Source organism: Phragmites australis, chromosome 6, assembly GCF_958298935.1.
Source record: "Phragmites australis chromosome 6, lpPhrAust1.1, whole genome shotgun sequence".
Lineage (NCBI taxonomy): Eukaryota > Viridiplantae > Streptophyta > Magnoliopsida > Poales > Poaceae > Phragmites > Phragmites australis.
The window spans coordinates 3,465,757-3,483,308 of record NC_084926.1 but is presented as its reverse complement, the minus strand read 5'-3'; the positions used below and the strand labels follow the sequence as shown (position 1 = coordinate 3,483,308).

Genomic DNA, 17,552 nt, shown 5'->3' with positions numbered 1-17,552 from the left:
TGCTTAAAAATTTGATACCATATAAGAGCACATTTGGTGTGTTTATTCATACACATTACCATCAGCATGGGGGTCAAACTTTACTCACGGAAGCGCATTGTTATGTTGCTGAAAGGATACTGGAGTTTCTTGAATTTTTTTATGATTCAACTGTGAGTTTATCAGGAGTTTATTATCCAACATCTTGTTTAGTAGTGCATAATATTGTTGAAATTGCTACTCATTTAAACAACTATGAAAATGACAATCTTTTAAGAGATTGTGTAGTTCCTATGAAATCTAAATTCTTAAAGTATTGGAAAGAAATTCCTTTGTTATACGCTTTTGCCTTTATTTTAGATCCTAGAGCTAAAATTGCAGCTTTCTGTAGAGTTCTCACAATTCTAGGTGATGCTCTTGGCCATGATTATTCTAATTATTATACTAATGTTCGTTCTAAGTTATTCGAAGTTTATAGTAAATATGAAACAAAGTATGGCGGAGTTCGCCTGCAACGACCTCCACTAGCACCCACAACAAGTAAGAAGACGACAACGTGGGGAAAAATATTTGGTGCAGGTTCTTCATCAAGAAGTTCAGACTCTTCGTCACGATCGTCTACGGGCACCGGAATTCCAACATCCGGAGGGGAGCTAACTACCTTCATCGACAGTGACGTTATCAGCCACGAACAAGAAAACTTCAACATACTGCAATGGTGGCATGAGCACAAGACGAATTATCCAGTTCTTTCACTGTTAGCGCGAGATTTGTTAACGGTTCCTGTATCTACAGTTTCTTCTGAGGCTGCCTTCAGTCTTACAGGAAGGATAATCGAAGAGAGAAGAACAAATCTGTCAAGTGAGATGGTTGAAATACTCAACATAGTAAAGGATTGGGAACAAGCTGAAGCACGAATGCAACACACTGCAGAAAATACTGAGCTTGAAGAATCATTCCAAAATTTGTATCTAGATGCTGATGAGAACGTGTAATTTTAAATTTTCTGAGCTAGGTTGTACTCTTTTTTCCTTTGCTAGAAAGGTTTTTAATGAGGCAACCTATCAATAAAGCTCATTTTTAGAATTAATCATGTGCCCCTATTATTTCTAAGTTTTTTTATTCATGTTTTTTGTTTATTTTTTTTAAAATACCCCCCGCGGCCCCACCCCCACCTACCTCTCCTCTCATCCCTATAAATACCATCTACTCCATCTCAAACTCCACCCTGCCCACCCATCTCTCTTTTCCTATTTGCTAGCCAAGTAGCCAGTATTCACTTCACATCAAGAAACTAATTCCATATTTCAATTCATGGATCAAGGCGCCGAGAACTCAGGTGTATGGTCTCAAGTGTGGCAACATTTTGAAAAGGTCTTCAAAGAAATTAACGGGGAACAGGTAAGATTTGCTAAGTGTAATATATGCAGTATAGAAATAGGTGCCAGATCTTCACATGGAACGGGACACTTGAGGAAGCATATGAAAAATTGCAAGCAAAATTCTGGGGTTTCTAATGAAACCATGTAATTTTCGGAGCATAATCATTGGTTGTACTCTTTTTTCCTTCTAGTAGAAAGGTTTTTAACGAGGCAACCAATCAATAAAGATGTTATGTATTTATTTTCCATATTTTTTATTGTTTTTTTGATTTTTTAGCTATTATTTTTGATTTTTTCCTATTTTTTTGAGTGCTGACGGGCCCAACGTGCCTCCACCGTGCCGGCCGGGCCCGTCGTGCCTTCCCGTGCCGGCCGGGCCCGTCGTGCCTTCCCGTGCCGACCTGGCCCGTCGTGCCTCCACCGTGCCGATCGGGCCCGTCGTGCCAAACGGGCCTATCGTGCCTCCACCGTGCCGAACGGGCCCATCGTGCCGAACGGGCCCATCGTGCCGGCCGGGCCCATCGTGCCGACCGTGCCGTGGGCCGACCCGGCACGGCACGGTGACAGTTGGGCCGTGCCGTGGGCCGACGGCTCGGCACGCGGGCCGGCACGGCACGGCCCGTAACAGTAAATGGGCCAATCGGGCCGTGCCGATTTCGGGCCGTGCCGAGATGGGCCCGTGCCGGGCCGGCCCGATTGGCCCATTTGGCCATCTTTAATGGCCACCACCGACATGGCCATGATTCTGACTGCAACTGACGTGGGGGGCCCGCTTGTTCGGAGGCCTTTCAGAAGCAGTACGGAGAGAACATCATGGCACTCCAAGGGGTTGCGACTGGCCGTAGCTACACATGCCGGCACGGCCAGCTAGTAGGCACACATGGCAGTCCTTTAGGCCCAACTGGAGGAGTTGCAGGTGTCCCTTCAGGCTATGCAGCAGGCTGCGATCACAACTAAGGCCGCCCCTAGGACGACTGATGTCGTGGTGGCCCAGGTTCCTAGGGCCAGTGAGGGAATCATTTGTGCCTCTCGTTGTCCCCAAGCGCCGCCTTTGGTCAACCCGTAGGCACTCGTGCCTCGGGCCCATTGGCGTGAGGATCTGCTTCTAGACTCTGACTCTCCTCTACATGCGAGTCTACGGGCCGTGCCCTTCCTAGATGGGTTCTAGACCCCCAACCTTCTTAAGTCTAAAGGCAATTTGGACCTAGAGGAGTTTGTTCGCTCATATGCCCTCACCATGGAGGCCAACAGACACAGCCATGCCACCAGGGCCAAGTGCTTCCCCCTCGCTTTGGAGGGGTATCCCTCCAATGGTTTTGGGCGCTGGAACCAGGGGCCATTTATGCCTGGACTCAGTTCCAAAATGCTTTTTGTAATAACTTCTAGGGCACATTCGTTGAGCCGATAACCTTTGGGAGCAAGTTGGCAGTCAAGCAACAACCAGGCGAAACACTCCGGGAGTACTTCTGCAGGTTTGCCTAAACTAAGGCCCAAATAAATGGCATCTCAGAGTCGTTGGTCATTGAAGCGCCCACTCAAGGTCTGGCCTCTGGGCCCCTCTTCAACCGACTGCACCGGTGCCTGGTGCGCACAGTGGACACCCTCATATGCAAGTTCAAGGAATACGCTTGTGCGGAGGAGGAGCAGCTCCATCGGGATTCCATGGATGCTGTTGTGGCCCCCTCCGTCGATCCCGTGGGGCTAACCTCGCAAGCAGGGTCCTCTCGACCCCACTGTCTACCTCAGTAAAAAGGGGTTCCAACGAGGCCGAGGACTCCGAGGGGCGCAAGTCCCGATAGCTCCAGTGACACGACATCCACAACATCGACCATACGCGAAGGGCTCCGAACTCATCCCAGCCTAGGGAGCATGGCTGGGGATAGTCCAATGCTTTCCCCGAGCGCAAGCGTGCCCCCGACCAGCAACTCAAAGAAGGGTATTAGTGCACTCTGCACAGGGCTGGATGTGCCCACAATACTAAGGATTGCCGGACCCTCATAGCCTTCTGAGAGGAGTACATCAAGGTAAGCCAACAGCGGGCCGCTAGGTGGATCATCTGGCCTTACCGAACCCTCCTCAGCTAGTTTTGCCCCATCCGCCTCCGTCACCCATGGTGCAGCACATCAAAGGGGGAGACCGTGCTAGGCAAGTGGTCCTGACCATAATAGGAGGGGGAGCCTCTAGTGCCTCCTCGAAGCGACAGCAACGAGACTACATGCGTGGGGTTAACCATATCGGGGAAACCGGTGTTCATAACTGAGTCTAGGGATAGACCGAAGCCCCAGTGACCTTCGTCTTCGACGACGTTGTGGGGGTTAACTTCCCCCACACCGATGCCCTAGTCATCACAGTGACACCACCGACATCAAAGTCCGGAGGGTGCTGATCGACGAAGGAAGCTTTGTTGATCTTCTCTTTGTGCATGCCTTCAACCAACTCTGTATCCCGTGGGGTCAGCTCTCTCTAGCCCAAAGGCCCCTTCAGGGGTTCCCCTCGACGCCCTAGGCTAGATAGAGCTTCCTGTCACCTTCGATGAGGGTTCTGTCACACGGACCGAAGTGATCACCTTCGACAATGTGGATGTACCCTACGTGTACAATGTCATCATAAGCCGGGGCACACTAAACAAATTTGGAGTGGTCCCCCATCACAACTACCTTTGCATGAACATGCCAGGTCGCCAGGGGTTGATCTCTGTCCATTGCGATTAGAATTTGGCTAGGCGCATCGAATACAGGCACCTAGTCCCACTCAATAGCTACCAAGTCCGCAATGTGGTCGAAGGGCCTCTCAAAGACCCCCTTCGGCGTGCCTCGGGCACCAGGGCACTCTGAGGCCACAATCGAAGGGGGTGCCAGGCAGGTCACAACAGGTATGGTCCACCCTAACCGGACCTTTCAGATCGGGGTGGACGTCACTCCAGAGCAGGATCCCAGCTCTTGGTCATCCTGCAGGCTAACATCGACATTTTCACATGGTCTTCGCAAAACCTCCCCCGGGGTCGATCGCCACATCATCAAGCACGCCCTTTGGATTGACCTGTAGGCTAAGTTTGTACTTCAATGGCTTCACAAGCTGTCCTCCGAGTGACCAGAGGGCGTTAAGGAGGAAGTCTAGAATCTACTCAAAGTCAGGTCATTCGTGAAGTTATCCACTCAGTGGCGATCAAACCCTGTCTTGGTCAAGAAACCTAATGGGAAGTGGCATATGTGCATCAACTTCATAGCGCTTAACAAAGCTTGCCCTCAAGATCTGTTCCCGCTCCCTCGCATTGACTACCTTATGGATTCCATCGCCACATGCAACTTATTGAGCTTCCTAGACGCCTACTACGGATACCACCAAATGTGGATGGCCGCGGAATATGAAGGCAAAACTAGCTTCATTACCCCCTTCGTGGTGTACTGCTACATTCGGATGCATTTTGGCCTCTGAAATTCCAAAGCAACCTTCTCCCGCTTGGTGCGTAAGATCCTGGAACAACAGTTAGGCCACAACATGGAAGCCTACGTAGACAACACTATCGTAAAAAGCAAGCTCGAAGCCAACCATATTGCTGATCTTCAAGATACCTTCAATAGCCTCCGGGCCACAGGTGTGCGGCACAATCCAGAGAAGTGTGCATTCGGCGCCAAAGCTGTCAAGGTGCTGGGGTACCTCATCTCCAAGAGAGGCATTGAGGCCAACCCTAGCAAGATCCGTACCATCATGAAAATGGCACCCCCTCATGCGAAAGGGGGTCCGGTGGCTACCCGACCGCCTCACAGCCCTCATCCATATTTTTGCCAAGTCCGTCGAGCACAACCTTCCAATCTTCAAAGCACTAAGGGGCTCCAAGAGTTTCAAATAGATTACGGAGTGCTTAGACGCCTTCAAGGCCCTCAAGACCCACCTATTTGACCTCAAGACACTCACAATACCCCTCCTTGGCGAAGACCTCCTCTTGTACTTGTCCGCCTTCATCTCCGCTGGAAGTGTCATACTCGTGCGGGAGGAGGAGAATGAAGGCCGTTCTATTGAGAGGGCGGTCTACTATATTTTGGAGGCCCTATCTGGGGCCAAAACATGCTACACCGAGCTCGAAAAGATGGTGCATGCCCTCTTGGTGGTATCAACAAGCTCCAGCATTACTTTCTCGCTCACGACATCACAATATCAATCTTGTTCCCACTAGGTGACATATTCCGTAATTGGGAGGCGATGAGATGCATAGGTAAGTGGGGGTGGAACTAGCACCCTTTGCAATGAAGTTGTGGCCCGCTCGGCAATCAAGTCACAAGTCCTAGCCAACTTCATCATCGAATGGACTCCCCGCCCCCAAGGCCCCCAGCAGCACTTTCCCCAAGATGTATGGACTATATACATGGATGGAGCATATGGGTCCACCGACGAGGGGGCAGGGGTAGTCTTCATCTTCTCGACAGGACAACAAGCTGCATTCATCACCTGTTTGGAGTTCAAGACAACCAACAATATCGTTGAATACGAAGCCGTACTATTGGGGCTCCGAAAGGCCTGAGCCTTAGGAGCTGCTCGACTCATCGTGAAGACAGACTCTTAGGTCATCGTTATGCATGTTGACAAGAGCTTACAGGCTTGGCATTCAGACATGGTAAAATACCTCAAAGCCATCCGCAAAGCTAAAGGGTCCTTCTGTGGTATCTCAATGTGAAGCATACCATGAACGAACAACCAAGAGATTGTTGCCTTGACCAAAGCTACCGTTAGGAGTGGAGTCATTCCACCAGGGGCCTTCTTCAAATTCCTCCACAAAGTCCACCTTAGGTACCTCAAACGGGGTTGCCGCCACCGTCCTCCCCATTAGACTGGAGGGCTCCCCTCCTCTCTTTCCTAAAGAGAACGGAGGAGCCTAACGACCCCATCGGGCTTTGTCCCATTGAGCAGCGCACCAGGGGCTACCTCCTAGTAGACAGAGCCCTTTGCAAGGCTAGAGTTTGCGCACCTTCCTCTGTTGTGTCACCAAGGAGAAGGGGATCGACCTCCTTCAAGAAATTCACGAAGGACTCTATAGCAACCTCCTCATACCCTTGCAGGCAAAGAAATTCACGAAGGACTCTATAGCAACTTGCCTACAATTATGTCTGATGCAGAGAAACTTATCCGCACCTATCAAGAATGCCAGTGTATGGTGCGCCGAAGCCTCCGATTGCTAACTCCTCTCAGTCAATCGCTCCCACCTGGCCTCTAGCACATTAGGGAATGAACTTGGCCGTATCGTTCCTTACACTAAGGGAAACCTTCAGTACGCGGTGGTGACCTTAGAGTACTTCTCCAAAAGGATTGAGGTCGAACCCTCACGGTGATCACATCCAAGAACGTCCAGAAATTCTTCTAAAAAATGCCATATGCCGCTTCGACGTCCAGCGTCAGCTCACTTTCTACAACAGAGCGTAGTTTGACTCTAGCCCATTCCGAGAACAGGACCTTGGCATCGAACTATGCTTTACCGTGGTTTTTCGCCCGCAGCCCAACAGGGCCATCGAGTGCACTAATGGAAACATCCTCTCAGGCCTCAACCGACGTCTCATTGACCTCGCCAAATGCCTATGAGTTAAAGAACTTTTAAAGGTGTTATGGTCTCTCCGCACCACGGTCACGTGCCCCACTGGGTTTACCCCCTTTTGCCTCCTATTCGGCAACGAGGCTATGACCATAACCAAAATCAATGGACGCTCCCTCCGGGTGCAGCTCTCGATGACCCCCAGAGGAAGACAACTCTCCCTCGACCACATCGAAGGAACGGGGCTTCATGCTATATAGAATCTCGACCGCTACATCACCAAAAACAAGTCTTCCTAAATGAGGCTCCATGCTGTCAAAAGTGGTTGCCTCAGGTATCTTCGGAGAAATCGGTGAATCCTTCGGGGAAGCCAAAACCTTCGAAGCGAGGCCCGAGGTCAAACCCATTTTGACAGCACCTGTAAAACAAAAAAAACAAATGTCATGATCCTCAAGCACCGACACAATGAGGTACCAAATAATGCCTCACCCATGCCGCCGATCAAAATGGTAACCGGGCCCATGACGTCCTCGTTGTCGAAGGGGTCAACAATTCCACATGCTGCATAGTCATCAAGGGAGGCCCTACGCTCCTGCACCTTGGTCGTGGTCTGTCGGGTCCTAGACAACCGGAGACTTCCCTAAGCCACCCACTCTGATCCGGGACATGTCCTCAATCGCGCCGCTCATACCTCTGGAGCCCTCGGCATGTCTCCGACGCTTTTTCCAATCAGATTCTACCCTGGAGGACTCAGCCATCGAGCAAGCACACAAGGCAGCGGGGCCAGCCAGGGGTCGAGTCCAGAGTGGAATCGCAAGAATCGCAGAGGCTGTGGCACCCGAGGCCTCACACCCTCATTTTCTAGGGACTCAGATCTCCGCCGAGTCTAGCCATGTAAGAGCCGTAATTCCAAGGTGGGAGCAGATGCAGTTGTGCCGTTCCCAACTCCCAACTAACTCCAGACGGTGGTTCTACTCCGCAACGGAGGGTTAGCCAAGGAATTGGTCCACGATCTCGGACGCGTGGTCCAGCGCAAGGCACCTATCTGAAAGTAAAAGTCTTCTCACGTCTGCGGATTCAATGCTAGACAAAGGGGAGGATTCATCAGAAGCGACGGTGGGCCTGAAGTACGCGTTCGGATTGCACTCCTCACCTTGCTCAAAGGTGTGGTCCCAATCCGCACAAAGGGGATGAATCCACATTATCATGAACTCCTCTACAAGATCACACATGCTCATCCTCCATGCCACCTTCTGGAGGAGCGCTACCCTCGAAACAAGTTGGACCCAAGGAAGGTCCACCACCAGGGTTCAGACATAATGAGTGTTCCGATTGGTGGAGCGAAGGGGGATCTAAAACCACATCATAATAGAACCACCCATTTGGCCACCCGGTATAACACCGATCATTGATGGCCTTCGTCGAAAATGCATCATGATACTCCTGCCGAAGCTGGAAGTTCACATTGCCAAAGTTGAGGGCCTTCATCTCTCTATCCTCCATACGGGTCTTCAGCTGGTAGCTTGCTTCATAGATGGCAACAAAGAGCTCTGCTCATCCCTCACAACCCTCCGCCCTCATCTCCCATTCGAAGATGGCTAGGTGGGTGATAGAGTTTGCTTAGAGTTGAGGGAGCTCCACATAGAAATAGCAGAGCACCCCTTTGAGGCCCGCATCAAAGAAGGTCTCTAAGACCACGGTTTTGTGGCCTTGCGATACCGAGATCACCCCCCCTGCGTAAGGCGCGAGTGACGGATCTGGAGGAGATATTTCCCTCCTCGACCATCCGGTCGAGCTCGACCTCAATTACAATTGACGCCGCTAGCACACTGGTTTGCAAGGGGTGCTTCTTACTAGCCCGGCGAAGCACCACGCCTGACAGTGGCCTGGGCAGTGACGGATGAACCACGTGAGCAACGATAGCTCCGCCCGCCTCTAGCTCGCTCACACCGGCGATGGCAGTGGAAGTCGATCCCGCCTGGTGGGCGCGATGATTGAGATCGCCAGGGTGACGGCGGGATTCCCGGATGTCGCGTGACCCCTCGCCGAGGTGCCGGCTCTATCGTGCCCGCCTGAGCGAGTCATGAGGTCCTTAGGATACGGCGAGGAGCACTCGTCGACGAGGAAGGCTGGGAGTGTTAGGGCCGGTGAGCGTGGGCGCAAGAGTAAGGATGAAAAAGAGCAAGAATGCCAAATATAATCACCGCTCGACCAAAACCCCTACTTATAAGATAGGGGAGGAGTCTTTGCCTTCTCGGGGTGTGTACGTACGCCTCATCCCTTCACCCATGGTCATGGGGAAACGGAACCACTCTCCACGACCCTCCAGTGCCAAGATGCCACATGTTCCACTATTGTCTCGCAAGATATGATTGCACCACTAACCGCAGGTAGCATTTAATACCCTCTCGCAAGTGATGTCAGGCATTTGGCTCGATCGTTGGACCGGCACTTAAAACAACTAAAAAACAATCAGCGGACCATGGGCCACCCAACAACGGAGCTAAGGATCACCGGAGGCCCTGCTCCGAAGACCATGAGGTTGTTGTTGGGGGGTCGCCATCAAGGACCTTGGATGCTCTTGACTCCACTGTACTAAATCTGAAGGTCATCAGGCTTAGAAGCCCTCCAAAGGCCCTAGTTTCTGGAGCCGCCACGAAGATCCAAGCCTTCGGGGCACCAGACTCCCGGAGGCCACTGACCCCTGAAGGCTGCGGACCCCCGAAGCCTTGGGGAAGGGGCAAAAAATTAGCTACAGATGGCCCACCAGCCACGTGGTTTATGCCACGATGTGACCCGTCACATCGAGGGCTGGCCTGACACGTCGGACTAGATTGATGTCGTAGTCAGCGACAGACCAAGCACTGTGATCACTTGTCATCATGATTACTGCCACGATTATGTGATATCATCAGATAGGCTGGTTTTTTGGCCTCGGACCTAGACAATGTTTTACCAAGCAGGCCCTATGTCCCGGTTGTATAGTGATAGTTTGTATCTCTACCCCACATAAGGGCTTGCTTATACCTTTACACTCTGGTAGGCAATATAAATACTGATCATGGGCATATGGTGCCGACAGGAGTTAATTTTGTGATCACTATAAGCAATCTCCACTATTTCTCTATGCTTAAGTCACTCAAGTGAGTTAAGTTCTCACCGCATCTTGTTCGTAAAAGACAACTTTTTTCACCAACAATATCATACATCATGTGGCCTGCCTTTTGTTTTAGTCTAATTATTAGCTTTGTGCTATTATGATGTAATAATAAACCAGGTTACGTGCATCTCGGGATGAAGGCTGGATCAAGTTTCCGTTTTCTTAAAAAATGCTTGAACTGCCGATTTATTTTTTATTTTTTATTTTTTTTGCGAGGAGACTGTTAATAGAATTTGGGAAAGATTATACGGATCGTCATAGTATCTAGCTACTACTAGGTTAGATTTGGCCGGCGTGTCGTTGCATAGTGATCCTTTGACATCTGAGGTCACACCAACGAGTTTTCTACACTTTCATGTGACAAAACTTTGGCTGAAAGACATGACGGAAAACTGACTGTACATGCATTTGTCAGTCCATCGATCGATCGATGAAGCAAAGTAGCAGTGCAGTACGAAACTGTTGTCCCTTCGTCAAAATATTAGTGACACCATAGCCTTGTAGTGACACCCTAAAGCTACTTCACCTTCTCCAGAGATTGCTACAATCACCAAATTTGGATTATGACCACGTGAAGGCGGCATCTTAATGTCATAAAAGCACTGACTAAAGCGTGCTTATCATCACTCTTTACACGGAGCAATTCGTGATAACTAGCACTAGCGTTATTCTGCAGAAAGCTAGCCCGGCGCCGTCGGAAATTCTTTGCGTATCTCGGATTTTTATTCCGATTTGAAGCGCCAATGGATCGTTCTCGGAGCGTTTTCATCACAGTGATGCTTGGGAGCGGCGCATCTTGGGCAGTGAGTCAACAGCCACTTGTCGCAACCCGGCCCAGATGCTTGCAAAAGGCGAAATATTTGGAGAGAGCTGTACGAAAAGAGCGAAGGCATCTCACCTCTGGCTGATATGGTCCTACTCGTATGGTAGGATGTGCAATGTATCTTGTGCATTGGCGTAATCTGGTCAAAGACGTCTTGGGAAATATGCAGATTAGCAGACAACAATGTGATGCACCAGCCGTGTAGTTACATACTCACATGCATGATGAAAATGTGCTCAGCTGAAAGCCAGAAAGCTCCATTCTTCGACCTGGTGTTGCCTTTTTCTCGTTTTCTTCTTCTCTTTGAATTCCTGAATCTGATCATATATAAGCGATGAGATTGGATTCGATGTAGAATTAATGGCGCGTGCAGCTGAGCCCGCACTGAGGAATTCCTTTCCTGAAGCCCGCAAAGAAGGCATTCAAGAAAAGTAGCATATCCATGTGATCAAGAGGATAAAAATGCAGTTCTTGGATGTTCTGTAGAGAAGAGCAACAGTTACCACTTTCCATGTCGCAGCTACAAAAGCTGCAACGATATGTTCAGAGATGCTGCTTAGGCACAAAAGCCGGGGAATTTTGCGAAATAAAGTCAGAATTCAGAGGTAATGATACCCCTAGCAAGACTGGTGCTTCAAAAGCATTGCCTTCATCATACCGATCGCTTGCCTGCCTAAATGAGGCTTCCAGTTTACTCAGGATACAACTAAGCATTCTTCACATGGTGATTCACATCTGCGTGTAGAAGACTAGGCAAAAAACGAGAAAGGGTAGAATTTGACGTGGTTTGCCCATCAAAGGAGCTTCCGAAACGCTTCCAGCGGGGCCATTTGCTGGAGAAACTTTTGGGAGTGTGAAGCCTCCTTCCACCGATGAGCCTGGTGAAGGAATGACACCACCAGCTTCTGCAGGTGCTGGTGCCGATAACGGAGGAAGATACGTTGAATCATGGTTCACTGTGGTAGGTGGATCCGTGAGCACAGGAAATTGATGTGGCCCTGCATGGACGAAACAATGAAATATATCAGAGTAAAGCTTATGATGACCAAATGAAATAAATGAGATAGCACAAAACCATGCACAGAACATAAGAAACAAAGGGGAACCATGAGCTGAACGCATATCAGATAATTTGCCCATTTCACTGTATTTCAATTTCAGAAACCATGCCAGGTGCATTATTGAACAATCCGATCTTTTTTAAGTAGTGGAAGTCTAAATATAATCATTCAGAGAGTATGATGCCGGTTACTTAAACATCCACAAACGATTTTCAAAATATCAGGGGGAGCAAAACAGAAGTTGTCCTAATCGAAAACCTATGACCCTAACAGTTCATGCAAATTCTAGAACAAATGAACGGAATGCATCACTGCTTTGGCAGCCAATTCTGCAGAGACAGCAACAATAATTACCTGGGCATCTGGGTTGAAAACCTGTGTTTAGCCTGCAAAGAAAAAGTAATATGTAACAATCTTGCTTCTATTAAGTGGGATAAAATGGAAAACATAGGGCAACATGTTGCTTACGAAGTGGTAATAGTTCCGTTAACAAAACCTCCGTAGCTGCAAGAGGAAACATTGCATCCTGCGCTGATTGGATGGGTGCTGACATTGCCAAGCATAACATTGCTGTTAGGACACTGCATGCTTGTACATGATCCCGATAATGAAGCTGGTGTGCAATATAAACTGTGACAGAACAGAAAACAGGGATAATAATCCAAAAATTAATTCCAGCAGTAATGCTAAGAACAACGGAAAATAATGAACATATACTAGCTAAAACTTACTTGAGACTGCCTGGTCCACAGCTACACTGCACACAGTTTCCAGCAGTAAGAGCATAGGTCCCATTTGCTACAATCAATCCATGGTCCGAAGCAGACTTTGGAAATGTAGATGCACATGCTAGACACAGAAATAAACAACCATCATCAGAGAATTTGTTGGAAAGGCTAATGTTCAGAAAAGAACAAAAACAGCTTGGATATTGAACCAGTTTGACAAAACAACGTGCCAATAAAAATCTACATTTACTGAATAATTGATCATTCACCACAATGTGATCTCACTGGGTAGTGGGTGCACATTTCCAAAACTCAAAGACCGAATAACAAGGAAAAACTGAACATGGCAATATTCAGAATAAAGTCCTACTTATGCTAGCTCGTTGATTGATCAATTCCAACATTAAAGGAACTAAAATTGCTGACAGTAGGATACTGTGCCTTCATTTTGGAAATGTAGTATGATAAGCCAAATCATATGTCAGAAATAACTATAATCTTCTACAACCTAGCTGCTGAAAGCTGGGTTTTGTCAACAGTTACAGTAGGATGCTGCCAAATTTATTCAATTCTTAAGAAGTATCTCCTTGCCATTCTCTTGACAAGGGAATCACAGATCATATGATTCTGGTTTTGCTGATTCTTACTGAAAACTTAAATGTTTCCAGTAGTAATTTTGTTACTTGTAATGTTCATGGACAATGCTTAGTTCTGGCTTGAAGCTATCCAATGCAACCAAAAACTGTCAAGCTTGTTTGCAATATTTTTTGGCTCCAGGAACCGAGCTTAGCTTAGTTGGTTGAGAGTGTAGATGTATGCATCACCCAAGTTCGAGTCCTTGTCGAGGCAAATTTGGGTACCTATTTTCTTCTTAATATAAAGTCATCTAGCTCCTCCTAGGTTGGTCTAGTTTTTTTAAAAAAAATCAAAGCTATCCAATGCAACGAACAACAGTTTCATCTATCCAGTTGTTAGCTCCAAGCTTGCATCCACCTGAAACTACCTAATACCAACTCTGTTGTGTCCGACAATGGCATCAAAAGAACTCCCAGATCAGACGCACATTGTCGTAAGAGGACATTCAGATAACTTCATACTACATTCCAGTCCAACACCAAGTACATACTGCTGGGATTAGTATGTAACAGGCAATGGGAGGGCGTTTAGACCACCGTAGATCGGTCGAATATAAATAGTAAGACGATCTAATTGCCTATTTCACCACTCATGAGTACTTCTGTAATTAGTAGTATGTACCTGGCAATGGGATCGCGAGAATGTCGCCCGGCGCGGCGACGGGGCTCCCCATGGCATTCACATTCATGATATCCGTGACGGTGGTCTCGTAGCTGGCGGCGATGGCTGGCACGGTGTCCCCGACCTGGACAGCGTAGGAGAGATAAAGGGCGGGAAGGTTGTTGTCGGAGGAGTTGAAGCAGACGCAGGGCAGCGGTATGACCAGCTTCTGTCCGGCGTCGAGCGGCGCGTCGGCATCGGTGGAGGAGAGGCCGTTCTCGTTGCGGATCTGGTCGGCGGAGGCGAGCCCCGCGAAGACGACGTCGGCGACGGTGGCGAGTGTGTCGGCCGGGCGCGCGGCGTAGCGGACGGAGACCGATTTGCGGACGCCGTCGGCGCAAGCGCAGCGGGTGGGCACGCGCACGAAGAGCCCCATGGGCAGGATGCGGTGCGCCGCCCCGGGGGCCGCGAAGTCGAGCGCGTTGGCGGCCAGCAGCACCGCCGGGTCGTCGCCGAAGAGCGCGGCCACCTCGGACACCTTCATGTCCGCGTAGAGCGTGTATCCTAGCAGCGCCGGGCACGAGTCCGACCCCGAGCACGGCTCGATCGTCGTCTTGGCCCCCACGCCGCGCGGCGACATTGACACCACCAACATCACAGCCGCCGCCGCCACGAAGCCACGCAGCTCCGCCATTCGGGCGCCTTCGGGGAGTGCAAGCTTGAACTGTGCAGGGTGTGACTACTCACTCTACGGGCGAGAGCAGAGAAGCGTGGTACCTAAGGTGGTCTTGGGCGAGGAGAAATGGGTCCCGCGTGTCATCGAGACATTGCAAAAGTTGCGTCGGTGTCCGGGCGAGTAATGGCGGGAGGAGGGTGTTGTTTGCTTTTGGCAACACTGGAAAATCTGTGCCAAGCTAGGGGAAAAGAGAAAGGTTGCAGAGGCCGCAGGTCTTTCCCGCATCGACACATTGGCGTCCAGGCTTTCTCAATGACATGTGGGACCGTAGTTTTTTGGGCTCGCGTGTCAGTGAAGTCTTGTCGGCATGGTGTCCGATGACATAGAGGGATTCGTTTTGTTTCTGAAAAGAGGACGGAACCACGCAACGGTCGGCGACGTGAGAGGAGAGGTGGTGGCCCGGCGGCCCGTATGGGCCTAAGGTGGTCGGCGGTGGCAGCGGCTCAGCTGAGCCTGGCGCCTGGGCGAGCTGCGTGGGGCGTGGGCGTGTGGCAGACTGGCAGGCCGGAGGAGCGGAGGACGTCTGCCTTGACTGCTGTGCCGACTGACCACCATCACGGATTCGCGTTGTGATCCCTGCGGATCTCACGTCCTTCTCCCTTGTGGTCTACGATTTGGGCCGTTAAAAATGGCTCGATTGTGGAGTTTTTTTATTTTTACATTTTTTTAGTTAAAATTTAAATAAATAGATTACAGGAGAAAATATTTACAGAAATAGACGCCCGCAGCCCTCTGAGAGGGCGGTTAGGGCCATTTTTTATTGTAAAATTAATTTTTTTTCTATTTTATCCTTAAAAATGTATTATTTTTATAATTAAAGAAATTAAAAAGGAAGGGGTCTAAGGAAATTAAGAAATTAAATTTGGAGTAGGTTATGTAATAACGGGAGAAAAAAATCAATAATTAGTAGTTGCAGCATTTTACGTGGGTATGGGGTGGGAACGAGGACAAACATAGTATTGAACACATGGTGAAAACATATCAATACACTGTAACCGCGACGATACGATGAGGAAATAAAGGTGGCATATACGGTTCGCACTAAGACTTAATTATTAGTGCGCCGATCCTAATCATAACATGTCGTAGAGAAGGAACGTATGTCGGGTTACATTAGGTACTCTCTACTGCGTGCATCTAGGATACTTTCCTTTTCGGGGGGCATCGGGACCTGCCGCCTTAGCACGGCGGGCTCTCTCCCGCTTCCTTTCCCTCTCAGCTTCTCAAGCCTGAGCCACGGTACGATCGTGGGTCGCCTTCCTCATACGCTATTCTTCCTCCCGCTTGAGGCGAAGCTCCTCTTGCTGTTGTTCGTACTCGCGACGTGCGTAGGCTTCCCTTCTCCACCTCATGTTCATATCGACCCACAGCTTCTGTGAGTCATTTTGCTCATTGTCGAGCCACTAAATAAAATCACAGAGCGGTGGAGGGGACTGAACAAATGGAACAAGATGAGCGGTTAGTAAAAGAGGGTGCGTAATCGGAAGAGATGAGGCGGATATCTGTTACCGTACCGGTCGATAACCTGTTGTTGCATGGCGAGGCTTGTCATACTCGTAGTTGGCACATATGAAGAAGCGCAGTCCATAGGTGTATGAGATGTCCTGCGACTCGCGGAGCTTACAAATGTCACCACAGAAGCACATTGGTGGTTCGAGACCTTCAGGTATGGTAGTCCCCCAATGTTTATTTGGTGGGCTCGATGGAGCTGAGGAAGACATTGCCCTTGAGAGATATGAGAAACGAGCGATGCTTCACCGTAAGGAGGTTCGGTTATATATAGTTGGGGGAGCCAGGAGCATTGGATTCGGTCTTGAAGAAAGGAGTGAGGGCATGGGCGTACCTGCTGGGAGGAGCATCGGATTCCATCTTGAAGAATGGGAAAGTTTTGTCGTTGCCCATGGTCAGAGATTCCACGTTTATTGGTAGCCGTGTTGTCATTTACTGATTGGAAAAAGCTGGGTAGTGTTGTCACATCTTGTTTAAAGCCTGCTGCAGGAGGCATGTGTTGTCAAGTCAAGGTTAAAGTTTAGTGCTGTCGTCACTTCTTTATTGAACATGTCGCAACATCCGACGCACTTAGGTGATGCCCTTGCCGGACGCGTTCCATGGCAGCAGCTGCATCCCTATTTACGTCATAAATGATATCTGTCTGCGGAAACGAACAAAAGTGAACAATTGAAGTATACGGTTATGTTCATTCAATATGGAGTACGGATTTGAAAAAGTTACTTACTGCTAAAGCAGTGTCCTCGTCCCAATGCACCAGGTATGTCTCCGTTGTCGATGCGACGTGGGGCCGGACATCCTTAGGGGTGTACGTGACACGTGTGCGAGTACGTGGCACAAACCACCATAGGTACTCCCTGAAGTTCCCCTCGGTGTGGGGACGCGCCTCATCAACGACGTCCTGTAGCGCTTGGGCCCATGTTGCCACGTAAGGGACCAAGCGGTCTCCACAGAGGTTGCCAGCTGGCTGGCCTTTCCGCGTGTACCTGCATTCATACCACGGCAAATGTAAGTGAAACTGAACTGAAGGTTGCTCAAACTATAACTTTGCAAGTGTACGTGTGGACTTGCAAGGGGACGGTACGGATGGGGACGACCGGGAATGCCTGGTGACGGCCAAACTGCTGCATGACGCGGTGCGGTGAGTACTCTTCGACGTAGATGTCGAAGACAAGGGGCGCCTTGGTGAGCCAGTACTCCTCGTCGCGGGTGCACAAGGGTGACAAACCCAACCCTGCCCGTGTATGCACGGACCGAACGCTGTATGGCTCCCATACCATATTGTTCGGACGTCGCCTGTCGAACTGGGTACGAAAATGCTCGTACGCGCTGCTGAAAGGACAATGATGTCGCCTAGAGGGGGGGTGAATAGACGTTTTTACAAAAATTCAACCCTTTCTACCGTTGGCCTAAACTT

At 49.5% G+C, this 17,552-nt stretch overlaps 1 protein-coding gene across 1 annotated transcript; it reads right to left on the bottom strand.

Annotated features, from left to right (window-relative positions):
- Positions 1–11,340: 11,340 nt before the first annotated feature.
- LOC133920350 (lysM domain-containing GPI-anchored protein LYP6-like) lies at positions 11,341–14,791 on the bottom strand. Its single transcript, XM_062364965.1, has 5 exons — positions 13,912–14,791; positions 12,658–12,775; positions 12,395–12,556; positions 12,281–12,312; positions 11,341–11,863 (listed from the first exon to the last, which is right to left on the bottom strand). The coding sequence occupies exons 1-5, from the start codon at positions 14,582–14,584 to the stop codon at positions 11,595–11,597; spliced, it is 1,254 nt and encodes a 417-aa protein (XP_062220949.1). The 5' UTR covers positions 14,585–14,791; the 3' UTR covers positions 11,341–11,594.
- Positions 14,792–17,552: the final 2,761 nt, after the last annotated feature.

What these genes read in the sequence shown, in the direction of transcription:
- LOC133920350 (XM_062364965.1), bottom strand. Translation starts at nt 14,584, where the DNA reads ATGGCGGAGCTGCGTGGCTTCGTGGCGGCGGCGGCTGTGATGTTGGTG. An exon ending in TCTCGCGATCCCATTGCCAG is followed by an intron (nt 12,776 to 13,911) that starts GTACATACTACT and finishes TTCTGTGTCTAG; the next exon opens with CATGTGCATCTACATTTCCA. An exon ending in AACGGAACTATTACCACTTC is followed by an intron (nt 12,313 to 12,394) that starts GTAAGCAACATG and finishes TTTTCTTTGCAG; the next exon opens with GCTAAACACAGGTTTTCAAC.